This window comes from Struthio camelus, chromosome 13, assembly GCF_040807025.1.
Source record: "Struthio camelus isolate bStrCam1 chromosome 13, bStrCam1.hap1, whole genome shotgun sequence".
Lineage (NCBI taxonomy): Eukaryota > Metazoa > Chordata > Aves > Struthioniformes > Struthionidae > Struthio > Struthio camelus.
In genome coordinates, this window is record NC_090954.1 from 7121374 (window position 1) to 7136980 (window position 15607).

The following is a 15607-nucleotide window of genomic DNA, read 5'->3' on the forward strand; positions in this document are numbered from 1 at the left end:
TTTCACTTATTCCTAGAAGAATCAAGAAGTCCTGATAAAAAGGAATTTATCATTTTATCATCCCCTTTCCATTCTTTGTGCATAAAATTTTGCTTTCATTCACGTAAGTTTTACTGGCATTTGACTATGAAGTATAGTGAATAAGTTTCACTTGCAGTCCTATTTAATTCATCTTGTTGAGATATCAGTACACTAAGAAATAGTAGTGCAAAATTTGTATTCAAAAAAGCAAAAGGGTCACATTAAGCTTGCACCCAAGAAACAGTATAAACTACCACTAGGCAAATGCAAACTAAAATTAGTCTACTGTCAAACTGTTTCCTCATTAACCAGTTTCACATTTTTATAAAAATATAGAAGGAGTCTTATCAGAGGTTAATTGCAGCTTATTTGAAAGCTTCTCATCTTTGTAGATGATTCTTCTGGAACAACGTCCAGAAACTGATACCTTAGATCTGGTTTTAACATCCAAAGACTGATTACAGCGCATGCATTTTTTGATTATTTAAAAATAGTATCCTAATGTAGACCTTACTCGTAATTTTTGTCAAATTAAGATATAGTTAGATTTTGATTATAAACTCTAAATATTCTTGCGTATTATAACGTGAGTAGGTGCTAGTAGGTGGCTTCCATTTCGCTATTTCTGGAGAGTAGTTTCCATTCCTACTAATGGATCTTGGATTTCTAATAAGGGTAGTCTGTCACGCTCATGTATTTTCTTCTAGTTACAGACAACTTCAATACAGAGACGTCAGTCTGGATGGTCATTCCAAACAAGTTCAGCTAACTCCAGAAAAGAAACGGTAGGAGGACCTCACCTAAAGAGGTTACAGCTATTTTCAGAATTTCATAAATAACAAATCCATAGATTTGAATTAGATTTGATTCCACAGAATCCATACATTTAGGAATTACTCTGCTGCTGGAGTTTGGGTCTTTGGCTAAGAGAGAGTGTGTAATTACTTATAGTCACTAACAATCCCGTGGGCCTTTTCACAGTCACAGAACTAATTACCCTCTCAGCTGGCTATGGAAAAAATGAGTCTAATTGCTGATTTTTCACTTGTGGATGAAGCACACACCATGCAACAATGCTGGCAAGAACACGTTCTGTAAGCCACTAAGGCTATATTAGCTTTGTGAAGGGGTTTCCCTGGCTCGTCCTGAACAGACAATTGCTTCCCTATGTCCCAGGGCCTGTGCTCCAAACACTCTGCTCTGAGGCTTGTTAACTGTCAGACAACTCCATCTACTGTAGGACAGACTTTCTTGATGAATATACCTCCAAGAAACGCAGTGGGAAACACACTTGCTCATAACATTTTCAATTAGCAAATATAAATAACACAATAATTAACAATATAAACTGATCAAACATATGTTAACTAATGTTTCCAAAGCTAATGAAATTTTAAAAAAGAAAAAAAAAATCTTCATCTGTAATGACTCATCTCCCCTTCTCACCAACATGCCAGGGTAAAGGGCATCACCTTAACCCAGTCCTTCTGGCTACATTAATAATCAATGACCGCTTCAAATTAAAAGAATTTGAAGAAAACTGACATTAGATAATACCCTTAAAACCACACCTTCTGAATAACTGCACTTTTGTGTTCTTAGCAGTTTAGCAAGACACAGACGAATTCATTGAGTTACGAATTCAAAGTAGGTCTCAGTAATCCAGGGAAAATTTCATGATGGATTTGATGAACACTTCAGCTCTATTCCAGCACACATTTGGGCAGAATAATCTGCAAAGCATCTGGCCTTAGTTTCTATGCATCATTTTAGCCTACAGTTACATAAAGAGATAGTTTGAGAAAAAGAGGGAAATAGCAGAAGAGCAGATTTGCTGCATGCAGTAGGAGCACCACGACACAGGAGAGCGGCAGTTCAAACTCCAGAGCTCTTCAGCCTAATTCCGCCTACTCTGGATTAGGGCGAGAGCATGGAATAGCCATTAGATGGCAACAACTCCAAGTTATTTCCTGTCCCTCCCATCTCTGACCTAGTGACCTAAAATAATAAACACAAAAATAAATTCACAGTTTTATCCCAGTTCAAAACAAACAGAAATGCTGTGTCTGGTGCCAATGTTCTCCTGTAAGTGAATATAGGGTGATCAGAAGTTTCTGCCTTGAATGGAAACTGCTGTTTTTTCGAAGACAATATTGGCTAGAAGGAAACAGATCCTGAGAAAAGTGTCTCCCACAGCATTAGGGCAGTAAAAAATCTCCTCCTATGCATATCACTGAATAGAAAAAATTCCTTACAGAAAAGGAACGCATTGTTTTTTCGAAAGCGCAATTAAGCTCTATTGAGACACAATGCCTGCAACTTGTTCTAAAGACTAAGAGATTTAATCTGTCAGGCAAAATTCTCTGAACAAGGTATTATATAATATGTTGTGTAAATACTTAAAGAAATGTCTTCAGCACTGATAAACAGCAGTTCTTGGCATTCAGCAATTTTATTTTGACTTTTTGAAATATTTGTACCGTAAAATACTGAGGACTAGAGTTTGGTTTAGAGGCTATTTTAGCTTCTGTTCTTTTCTGTATCTCTATATAGAACTCTAGATTTTCTATTTATTTTTTTTTTTTTACTAGATCAGTTCAATAGATAATTTAAATAATATGTATTTAATAGGACTGTCTCAACCACATAAAAGATAAAAAGAATTAAAATGTTATTTTACCTGCATTTCCTTCCTATTCCCATCATTGATTATAAAGGGGACAGCTACTAAATATTTTCTCCACCACATAGGCTTTCTACATTAGAGAATATTTGTTCTGCTTTAACAGAAGCAGTAAGCAAAACCACCCATAAAACTGCCTTCCTGCCAGTGATATCATAGTCTAACGTATCCTATATGCTGGGAAAGATGTCCTTCACAGAGATGATAGAGGACATTTACAAGAATATGTAAAATACATTTATTTTACATGCACACAGTAATAGATCCAGGGAGATAGTCAGAAAAAAATACTGTTGCAAATAAGATTAACAGAAATAAACTTTAAAAAAAAAGAGTACACCCATTTCAGGTCAACATCTGCTTTAAAACAGGACTTGAAGACCAAGGGGCTTATACTTAATGGACTACCACACAAGAAAAAAATTCTGATATTAGCAATATAGACTTTTCATTTGAGGTAATGAAGATAGTCTGATGCAAGAGTGATAGTTGACATCTGGCCACCAGAAGGATTTTATATTCTGCTGTTCTGTTGCGTATGAACAAATCTCCATGAGATTAAATTTTTCAAGTGTGTATTCAGGCATAAAATAATTTGGATAAAACAGTCTCATAGGTGAGACCTACTCACTCAGTTTCTTTCACAAGGAATCCCCTCTCTGCAGGTTTAAGATAGGTAACATACACAAATCTGTACAACATTTTTTGCTCTCCTCCCCCTTTTCAAGCATAGGCATTCCCTAAACTGGTGTTCAGGATTCATGCAAATATCAAACTAGAAAAGCATGTACTATCAGCCATTGCTGTTTTCCTCTGTGCTTCTCCAGCAAGACAGACTAAGGCTTTCTAGGCAGCAGGATAAAGACTTTGGAATAGTGATACAAAGTGACAATGTTTATTTGTCACCTGTCTCTAGAAAGAAAGCAGAGAGCAAGAAGGGTGGTTATAAGACAGATGCAAACAGATACTGAGTGAAGAATGCATTTTTTAAATAAAAAGAGGAATAGTAGACAGCACTAGACATGACAGAGAAACAAGACAAACTTGGTGGCCCACCTTCATTTTTGCTTTATGTCAACTCTATTTAACACACATTTAACTGAATTAGTGGTAGAATAGCTATCAAGTAGACAGGGTTAACTTCTCCTGACAGTTAGGAACAGAAAATACTAAGGAGAAGAGATGGAATGCACTGAAATATCCAGTTAGCAGATGACATAGCCATTTACCACAAAAACATACAAGCACGAATATGGTTGACAAGGCAGAAAAAGGAAGACCAAAGAACGCTTTAAATGCATGTAAGATGACTTTACGCGTGCTATTCTTGGAATAATTTAGGATAACTTTCACAAAGGGGAATTCTGGATTCCAAATATTTGTTGTGCTGAAATTAAAACCAAGAGACTAGTCTACATTTTACAACGTCACACAAGTACAGATCTTATGTGAAGCAAACCGGAAGTTAATTACAGGGAGCTCAGCAAGATGCACACGGCCTACACAGATCCCATTCATGACCACAATACAATCAAAACAAGTTCTAGATAATTACTTTCAGTCTGTTGCATACTTTGAACACTTCCAAGTCCAATACTAATTTTGAGATGGTGCCTTCAGGTCCAAATCAGTGGCAGATTCTAGTACAACAAGGATCGAGTACATACAGCTAAAATAGTTTCTCAAAGACTTAAAGGTAAAATGTGCATCATCTCTCCAGGAATTCTCTCTTTTTTTTTTTTTAAAAGAAAAAGGACTCGCCATAAGAAAGAATGGATATTTTGAAATCAACGTGCTGAAGACGGCGTTAGCTTTTTTCCAGATACCAAGTATTCAAACAGTTGTCTGACCACTCTACAGCTTGCAAGACACCATTTCTCCACAACAGATCTCAGGTCTTAAAACTTGAGAGATTATTTTAAGCTACCCAAACCACTAGATCTATTGATGTATTTTCACAGACACCACACTGGTCTTAAGAGCTAAAACGCTAAGTGAACGTGCACTTCTTATTAAAAGTCAGACACCATCCCATTGCTTTGAAAGCAACTGCCAAGTCTAACCGCATTATGAGAAAAACAATATTGAAATTGTAGTCAAATCCATTATATGTTTTAGCATGTGCTAGAACAAACAATGCTAGACCTGTGTTTTTATGGGTAGTCTTTCTCTCCCAATAAGGCCTTCCAAACTTCAGGAGAAGTCACAAACTACTACTAGAAAAAAGATTGTTGGCTTTACAATCTTACAGCTACGTCAAGGGGACAGAGTTGAAGGCTTTGTTGGGGCAGTAATGCATAGGCAGAGAAGTGGCAAAGGACCACAAAAGGAAAGGGGTAAAGAACATCTTATTAGAACATGGGGCTTTTTTCTTGCAGATTATGTGTAAAAGTGACTGAAGAAGGTTCCTAAGAAAAAAATTGGTTGTCAACAATCAATTGATTGATCTTGTTACACAGAAGTCCACATCTTCCTGGAAAATTTCTGTGATACACAGAATTGGAAAGGTCAAAACCCACTACACCAGAACAAGCCACAGGACGTTTCTCTTGTATGATGTTTGCTCAGATCACAAAATAAGAGAAACAAGTGACTACAGGGCTTCTCTAGTAGAAGAATCAAATTCCAACTAGGTGACAATATGCAGAACAATAACTAGAAAAATCCCAGTTTCCAAGCAACCCCCTCTGTGCGTAAGGAAAAAGGATTGGAAATATTTTAGAAAAAGATTCAGTACTTCATCTGTCAAATACAGAAATAGGCCTTTCAGGTTTAATATATAAGTTTGTACAAATCCAAACTTTCAGCATTGTTCCAGACTATCAATAGTCTTATTCTGGACTATTTACAGAGACAACCACTCTTTCTTGTCATTAGGTTTTGTGATTCCTGTACAGCATCCATAGAGACACACCACAGAAACCACACCCTCTGCAAACTGCCATAGAAAAGCATATAAGCTCAGATTTTGGTGCAATTGTTAACCTTTGAGAGACGCCATAGTAAGCAATTAGTCATGCTACTACAAAAATTCTTCAGGTACAGATGCTTTGTAAAATTCTAGACATTCTGACATATAGTGTTAGCTTTTTGTCTTCAGCAAGGTTTGAAACACACGACACCTAAGATTTTACAGACATCTTCCCCCTGCAACACACCCGTAACCCCCTGCAGGGGAAAGTGTTCCTCACTGGTTAAAATGTACCCTAGAAGAAAAGAATTTCTTTCATAATTACAGGCTTATTTCACTATATTGCATACATACAAACATCATTAGAGAACAGTGTTTCAAACAGCGTTATTTGTGCCGTGCCAATAGCACTTTAGCTATAGTCTATACGGCAAAAGAGAACTTGGGGAAAAGGAATAGAAGTGGAAGAGACTGCTTTACTTACCTTGATGAGTCATAGTGACAGGTTCTTCACTGGATATATTATTGTAAATGACCACAGCTGTGGCATTATGTGAAGCTGCTCGCAGTATTTTCTCTCTAAACGTACAGTTTCCTCGCTGTAGCAAAGCGATCCACTGCTTGGTGTTCGGTGGAACTTGGAAACGTGTTCGAGGGTCACAGCCCAGGCGATCTGCAACTGAAAACGGAGATATATTTACACAAACTGCAATGTGTTCAGATAGACAAAAGAGAAAAAATTCCAAGGTTTGCTCAATTATTTAACTGGTGTGCACTAGGAAGCTACCTAGCTCTCTGGTTAATAAAGACTAAAGGTAACTGCATTCGTAAGAAAGTCTTCTTTAAAAAACAGCCTCACACATTTAAAGCCATGAATATATGGCCAAGAATTAGGCTCACCAGCATAAGCTATTTTTAACTCTAGAGCAGCTAGAACAGTGAATTAACATTTGAATCAATACCTGCCTACAGGCTGAAAAACATTCAAATATGGTTCATATGCTATAGGCGTTTAACAAACAGCTGTTTTATCAGTCATTCTGGGTAGCAGAACATTTTTTCTTTCTAATGCAGTCATAAAGATCACTGCAGTGGGAAGTACAGCTAAACAAAGGAGGTGGGAAAAACAAGATTTCAGAGCAGCTATTTGCCACGTGCAGACTACTGTAAAAAGAAGGGACGATATTCAAAGCTGATCTTGTGAAATCTCAGCAGCCAACATCAGCTTTTTACATATGCACCTTTTGTCTACAAGAAAGTGCATTCAAATTCATAGAGAAACAAACCACTTTGAAAATATGATGCACTCATGTTACTAATACTGCAAAAGAAAAAAATAATCACAGAAATGGCAAGCGCCAAACATCTAGTTTTAACATCTGCAAAGCTGGCTTGTCGTTTTTGATGCTGTAATATATGCTGGAACAACCCAAAAGCCACACAGAAGTACATACAAAAGGCACACAAGCAACGTGGAAGACGTCTTCACGTTACAATAAATAGCTTAAACTGATGAAAGATACTTATGTTCAAACACCTGGAAACTTGCAGTCTAGTCAAACACATTGAAGGCTGTATCACTGAAGGATTTCAGAAATTTAGAGCCAATTGTAACTGACAGTACAAATACATGCAACCTTTCAAATGCCAGAAGTATAAGCAGCATTGGATACTAAAAATGGTTGGGATAAAAAAGTGATTTTTAAGACACGTAATTTCTTTGAATAATAGCTCTGAAAGCCATTCAAAGTTTAAAAGAGTGATTCTGATGAAGCATCCCATTAAATTTTCCCGTTAAAGTGGGTTTTTCAGCACAGACTATGGGATTTCAGCAAGAAGTCTGCCACAAAAGTATCCAGTCTAGCTTATTAGCTGGAAGCAAAGCAAGAGATCTTTTTAAAGCATTCTCAGCTTAGCACAGCTCAGGGTAAATTCTATGACAAAGGAAATTCAAATAGCAAAAGGATCTTTTCTGAAACAAGAAAGAAAATCTCTTGTTCACTCCCCAGAAAATTTGTGTGAACAAATCTACTCCCTAACAATCTTACAGGAAATCATTTCTTCTCTTAGTTTGAACGAGAAACCCCTCTCCCATCCCACTGGAAGAAGGGCAAGTAGTCCAGATGCAAGCAAGAATGTTTCACAGTTGTTTTGCAAGGCTGTATTAAGGTGTTTCAGACATGAACTATTTGCTGTATTTTTATATTTGAACATTTCATTCAGCGTTCAGGGAAAATCTGACATATTCTTAAAGTAGAATTTTATAGAGTATTTTCTTCCATTACACTGGCATTACTTCTATGCCTATGGAAATGGCTAACTAGCAGTGATCCACACAGAAGTATTTCTGGAGCATTAGTGATGGCCACCCAGAATAGCAATGATCATAGGAGTACACCTTCACTTCAACTGCACTTTTGTAGCTTTTCATTCTAGCTTTAAGTTTAATAACAGAACGGCACTTTTTTTTTTTTTTTAAAAGAGGAATTGTGGTTCTTTTTGCAAAGCCATCACGTGGCACATGCGCAAACAGCCAACCTTGACAGACTCTACTAGGATAAAAGCAGTTTGTTTTTTAATGCGCACTTCCCCCTTGTTCAGAACATCTCCATTTAAAAGTGAGGGACAGGTAGAGACACCTGTAGGCTACAGCAAGAAGTTTATCAAGCCTTGAAAGTTAAAATCATATCCTTCTCCAGTAAAGTCAAATTTGAGAATTTCAAGTGTAAAACACACCCTTGAAAACTACCATTCAATAAGTGGGCAAACTGCTACAATTAATTCAGAAAAGAAACACTGCGGTCAACATCAAATTTACCAAAATACATATATAAGGGCTGGAAGAACAACAAACCTAAGGATTGTGTATTGTTCGTTTCAGTGCAGTCATGTTCAAAGCTAAAATACTGAGTGGAGGAAAAATGGCAACAAAATAATGGGTTTTTAATTAGAATGGAAAAATCAAAAAGGCAAAAAAAGATAAAGGACGTCCTGAAAAGGAAGGTAGCATTCTGGAAAAGGGGTTATATAATCCAGTCTTACAAGAAGTTATGTAGATATCTTTACATTTGTATAATTTGAAATTTTATATATACACTGACAGGGCAAGTAGTAAGAGATAAAATACAGCGTCTCCAGGAAAAGTAGCACAAATTTTTCCACTACAGTAGAGAACAAAGTCTCTTGTAGCTGTGGACAGAGCTACAAAACGTTACTGGGTAGATCAACAAAACTGGAAATGACATTAAGAGATGCAAACTTTCCAGGTATAGGCTAACAGACACTACTAACACGCATTCAGCATATTATTCCTGATTAGCTGATTCCGTATGTCCTGATGAAGATTTGTTCAACATCTTCCAATATTATTTTAGCATTATTTAACTAATATAAAACCATTAAGGAAAAACTGGTAGTTTTAAATAAACGTGAACAGAGTGACTGCAAGTCATCCCGGATTTAATCTCAAATCAAAACTCCCTTCAGTATCCTATTTACACCACACAAACGCTAAAGGATCCTTTCGCTTTTAACACAGGAAAAATTCAGACACAAGAGTAGAAAGTCTGGGTTTGCCTGTTTTTTAATGGGCTGAATACACTCCAGAACAAGTGAAACTCTTATAATTGTGCTCACTCCTCTAGCATAGTGAGTTGGCTAAAAACATCTATTATATACCTAAAGAGACAGACATATAAATTGGCATTGTAAGGGAAATCAATAAATGAACAATGTCAGCAAGAACCATCATCAATAACTCTCCATTACCACGTCATCAATGCTCCGTTGTCCAAAATCCACTTAAGATCTAAAAGACTAGGACTTATAAGTATTACCTGGATGACATCCATGTCAGAATGAAAAGCAACTTCACATTAATTTAAAATTATTCTAATACAAATCACTTGTACAGAGAAAGATATGATCAGAAGTCACTTATGTCATTTCGTAATTGCAGAAGATATCAGCATTCAGAAAGCTATCTGAGTATGTTTTCCTACAGGTGTGTTACTGCTCACGCTAATTTGAAGTGCAGGTTATATACTCCATCTTTCCTTTCTCCATGTCTACTTGTGTACCATAGACATGTCGGCAAAATAAAATTTTTATGCTCACAGATAAAGTGTCAGGTTTGCAAATTATCATTCCTTCAAATTTAAAAGGATTACAGTCCTCAGTGATATCATTTATCCTTTTCTATTTGACTGAGTTGCTTTTGGTGACTTTCTTACAGCCAAAACATAGACTAAAATAATTTGCTACACTCTTTTCTAGATACGTTCACATTTTTCACAAGGCAACAGAAGAATACTCAGACACAAATGTATGCACGTTTTATGCTGCAGGGTAGTCTTTGTTCTCGGGAACACGTGGCAGAATCCATGTCAGAGATGAAAGCTAACGTAAGCAGAGGGAACACTCACTTTTTTCATAGGTGTTCTAATCTCACAAAAACAAGCATTACCCATTACTAGTTTTATTACAGTAACCAGAAAGGCCTTACCCATTATCAGTCAATCAAAAAAAGAATTCTGAATAAAACTTCATAAAGTTACAGGCCCTTTAAAAAAAGTTAGTCTCACTTATTGTAGTTTCTACTCTTACATGAAAATCTAAGGTTTTCCTAAAATATGGTAATAATTCAAGTGTTACAGGTATATGGAGTCTCAGACTCAATTATAGCCAAGCTGCTGTGAACCCTATCCCCCTCCCCCCCAAAACCTGCCACAAACATGCAGAGAACTAGAACATTTTATCACAGATAAAAAAAAAAAAAAAAAAAAGAGAACAGCTCAGTTTGTTTTCCGCTCATCCCAAGTGAGAGAATAAAAAACTGAAAAGCAGCTCTGCTAGCAGTTTACGTTTCGATTTTATTTAGGTGGAATGGCAAGCTTACGTACTGGAGGGAACACCTATATCTTTTTAAAATGCCCTGTTTCATTTTAGGGAAAAAAAAAAAAAAAGTGTTTCCAGGTCGTCAGGGCTGTCTCCCTATCAAACCATATGACTGCTGAAATGGGCTACTACAGGAAGTGAGGTAAATTACTTCCTCCAGAAGAGTTGCTTCTGATTTCACAATAAACCTCCTCCTCTTTCACCTTCCATACCAAATTGCATAGAAACTGATCCGGAAGCAAGTCAGTAAGATTCTGAGCATCAGATAATACAAAAAACCAGCAAGGTTCGATATTTTAGTTTGAACACCAGATCTATGTCTGTTAGAAGAACCTTACTAGTAGTAGTCTGCAGGGCTACAGATCAGCATTTTAACTCTGTATATAATTTGTTTTAAAGGATACCTGCCTTCCTATTGTGAGCTCTTACAACATAGAGCAGCCTCTTGTCAGAAGAGGGAACAGCTGTGATTTAAGCATCTGCAAGTTATGTTGCATGCTCGCTTTCAGCTTCAGGAGAGCTTCAATTTCCTCTCGCAGAACACACACGAGGGTTCAGCCTGCCCATAATCGTTTGTCCTTAAGCATCTTTTACATTCAAGAATGTGCAATTCCTGCTGAAGAACTAATGCTCGCGACAGCATTTTAAGAATTCACAGGGAAGAAGTGTTTAATACTACAACAGATCCAACCAGGTTTCTTCAGCTACTGAAGGAGCACTGACAAGCTTACATTAGAAGAGTAACAATACTTCCCTTCCTGATCTTTTTCCAAGTGCTTGACCAGGGCCTTTAGACTTCCTCCTGTCCGAAAGACAGCCATGGTAGCAAGAAGCAATTAACAGGTCAGTTGTCAGAAGAATAAAGGCTTTGTCAGAAGTAACTACACACCTGCCAGTCAGAAGTAACTACACACCTGCCAAAATGTAGACTTTCTACTTTGAACCAAGCCTGGCTTTGCTTTCCTTCATATACTGCCCGTGTATGTTGTTCTTACGCTGCCCAGACAGGGCTGCGCATCTGTCAAGACGATGTTCCAGTTCAGTCAAACAAAACAACCAAGGTCGCGGTGCTGCCTGTTAGCAAGACTTTGTCCACTTTTCACAGAAAGGATCAGTGCTGTGATCCCACGCTCTAGGCATTAACTAATTCATTCCACGCCTTTTTTTTTTTTTTTTTCTTAAAGAAGGTCAGATCTCATGATTAATTGCATCTCAGCTAATATTCTATTTTCCTAGGCCACCACCAGTTGCCATAAGTGGTCTGGCTCAGATACATGCAGGGACATCATTTTCAAGTCTGACCTTCAATCACTGTAATACGATAGATGGAGAGACGCCATCAATATCGGCAGGGGGGAGGGCAGGCAGAGCAAAAGACTCACTGTTGGGAAAAACAGCGTATGGGAAGATGAAGCAGCCCCAGGCAGCCTGCACCCCAAAGCAGTCACCTCTCCCCCTCTAGCAGAGGCTGCCCAAGTGGGTGCTACGTAACACATCTGACTGGCAAAATACAGACTTGTGCAACACTGATACAATACACTGGTAAAATTTCCAGAAGAGGAATTTAGCTGGGATATGGATACAAACAACATGGCAGTGTTGACCCTTTTCTATTTCAAGCAAGGGTAGCAGTATTTCCTATCCCATTAAGGTTAATATCGTACATGCAATATACAATCTTTTCTTTCAGTACAATATTTGTATTATTATCAATACAGTCCTTATTCAAGGCACTTAACTTGTAATTTCTGCTTTTTAAAAGTCATGGCAACGTGTTACGTAAGACAACATTTTAGTTTCAACAGCTAATTTTGGTATCCATTGCTTTGCCTAAAGTTGGCTCTAACACCAGGAGAAACTCTTTGAACAAGAGGTAATCTTATTTCAGGGGATAAGTTAAAGAAAAGAAAATGAATGTACCTTATAAGAATCTTGCAATGGTTATGATTTAATCTTGGTAGCTCGGTAAGTATACTGCAATTACAGCTATAAACTCCAATACAGTTTCAGTACCACTTAATGACTACTGTTTAAGCTGGACACTGAGACAACGGTAAGGAATGTATACATGGCACAAGATTTTTCTGCCACTACTCTCCGTTCATTAGTGCATTTGCTTGTTGCATTTTCCTAAGGCTTGTTGCTATGAATTCTGGGCCAGACACAAACGCAAACCTGTCAAGGTATTACCAAAAGCTTTGCAGTTACCAAGAAACCGTCATCTTATACCTTCCACAACAAAAACGTGTTCACATAACGTGTTCTTGATGCGTCAGGTGCTAGAAAATGCTCTAGTTACAGTACCATGCACAATATACACCTCCACTCCTAGCCTTGCGCCAGCATTGTTTTTTCCTCACTTCCACCTTTTTGCTCACGTTGTTCTTTTCCTTTCCAAAGTTCTCCGTCCCCTTGCCCCCACAGCCCTTCAGTACACCTTTCCCCTTTCTGCGTGTTCCTTCTCCAATCCAGCTTTCACACCACTGTCACCTTCAGAGTTCAGTCCACTTCTGTCCCTGCTTACCCTCTTGCTCCTAACCTATTGGCTCAGCGAGCCTTAATGTTTTCAAGTTTGGCTCAGAGTCTGCTGTTATTTCGCTTCCTATCAGTCCCACCTCCAGTCCCAGTCATCCTGTCTGCTTCCCTGCTATCCAACCCAGCTCGTTTCCTGCACAAAACTTTGCCTTCCACGCTTACCATCAGTAAAGGAATTGTTAAGAACATACAGGATTGAGTTTCCCAGTCCACAACTTTGCACCCAAAGCCAGAATGATTTGAAGTAGCCTGGAATCAACAGTTTACAGAAGAGCCTTGTTCACTACCGATAACATTTTTGAGGAAACTAATCCACAAAGCTCTGTGCAGTTTCTACCAAGACCTGTTAAAGTATTTTTCAGTCACTTGTAGCTTGGCTTGTGATAGCAAAAGGGATATCCCTGACGCCTAAAGTCTGCAATACGACTTCTGTCTGGCACCTAACTCCAAACGCTGGAAACACTAAAGCTTCTTAAAAGCAGAGGTGACTAGAGCAGCTTAGGCAGAGAGCTTGCACGGTGCATGTATATGCACTTTTACGAAAGCGTACATAGCCAGCGTGAAAAGCTTTGACTGAAATGGGTAGTTTCACAAAGTTGCAAATAACTGAATAAAGGACTGAATGAGAAACACGGGGTAACCTTAGTAAGGGATGATATAAACCTGAACTATACTACCAGAAAAGCTGTATGAAAAAGGAGCATTTTACAATATCTGTAAGCATCCATACCTAGGAGCAATTTAAAGCTGTCTGCTAATAAGAAATTATTTTGAAGTCATGAAAACAGACTAGCAAGCTAGAGGAAGCAAGAAAAGGACCTAGAAGCAGAAGAATGGAAGATAACTTAACAGGGAAACCCGGCAGCTGTTGTACATTTAGTGCACTTGGAAAAACATACACGGATGCTGTATTTACACCCAACGGCCAACTGCAACTGATGGATCACTCAAGCTACACTTTCATAATTAGCATTCACAAAAGGTCAGGTGAATTACTACCATGTCACTTCCAAAAGAATATGGCTTTTGAAACCCTGTATCAATTTCAAACAGGGTTCTACAAAAAAAACACGGAAACAAAGCTTGTAATACTTGTAGTAAGATAACAACCTTAAAATCAAGTAAAGAAATTCTGCTACAGAAACAGGAAAAGTGATTGAATTTACTGTACTGAAATTTGAAGGATGGCTGTCACACGGGACTCCAGCAACTTCAAAAAAGTAGTATATAAAATATTAGGCGTAGTGTTGTTAGCTTATGTTTTTGACTATGAAGCGTATCACAGGTATGCTATTATAAATGCTGTATGTTCAACAGCAAATCATCGGCCCCAGATCCTGAAACATTAAACTCTTTTGTTCCCCCGCAAGCAATGAGTAAGGGATCTTAATGCAGCATGTGAAAATGTGACATTAAGGACATTTCAGCCTTTTAGTGCAAGGATGCCCGAGTCTACTCCAGCAAGACGCTAACAGATCACCCACATTCAAGGAAACTCCAAGGAATGCCCCATGAATGGGTGAATACCTGACCTCAAAACAGTTTCAGCACTAAAGTATTCACAAACATAGCTGCTAAAAGATATAGAGGCCTTTTCTTCTTAGGGTACATAAGAACTGGGGAACAGGCAGACCATTTGCTGCTCTAAAAGCAGAGACTTCTGCTAGCTACTTGAGAGCTATTAAAAAAAACATAAATATACTCCAAACAAGTTCTACAGCAAGATTAGGAGGCTGATAAAAAGGTATTACAGCAACTACTGACAGCAAGACAGCATTGTCTCTTATCCAACCCAGAAATAAAAAGGCCGAATATAAACATAAGATTCCTAAGTGTTCAAGAATATCCTAACTAAAAGCATAACATATTCCAGTCTTTTCTGTCGCATGAAATTTTTAACCCACGTGAAGTGCCTTGGCAAAATCAAAACAAAACAAATACTGTATAACAACGTATATAGAACAATTCAGAAGACTTTTAAAGGAAAACAACTGCCGCAGTGTTTGCTTTAACAGTCTTCCGTTGACAAATTGAACCTCCTCATTGAGCGATGGCAAAGTTTCGACGATTAGAGCATGTCAAAACTGCAGTAATTCAGAGACCTGCAGTTTCGTGATTCTTACTGTGCTTTCTCACTGGAATTATTCATCATATTATACTTCAGCAGTAATGTATAAGAGTGCTGTTTATGGATTGCTGATAGCTTCATTTAGCTCTTCTCTCACTGTTAGCTTCCAGTGAGATCCTCTCAGCCTCTGTCAGTGTTGTAATTACTCTTTAGTGAAGATCCCGTTGGAAGGGATCAGAAAAAGTTATAAAAGCAGATTAAAAAGTAATTAATTCTAAAATTTTTTCTTGATAAATAGCACAACTTCTGAAGTAACCAAGTGATTTGATACCTTTCATATACTAAAAAGCAGCAATTTAAAAAGCCCTCAGAAACGTCACTTATTATGACAATGTTTGTTAGATGCCTAACACTTTCACGACATCCTCTTGATTTCATACGAGGTTTCTGGGTGGTGGTGGGGCGTTAAGCGAGGTATACCGGGAAGCAGGAT

At 37.9% G+C, this 15607-nt stretch overlaps 1 protein-coding gene across 3 annotated transcripts in view; it reads right to left on the reverse strand.

Moving 5' to 3' along the window:
• The window catches only part of RNF130 (ring finger protein 130), a 56190-nt gene that overhangs the window by 38834 nt on the left and 1749 nt on the right, over positions 1–15607 (reverse strand). For all 3 annotated transcript variants that reach the window (XM_068959411.1, XM_068959410.1, XM_068959409.1), the window contains exon 2: positions 6100–6294. In XM_068959411.1, the coding sequence (XP_068815512.1) occupies positions 6100–6294 (195 nt within the window). The remainder of the gene's footprint in view (positions 1–6099; positions 6295–15607) is intronic.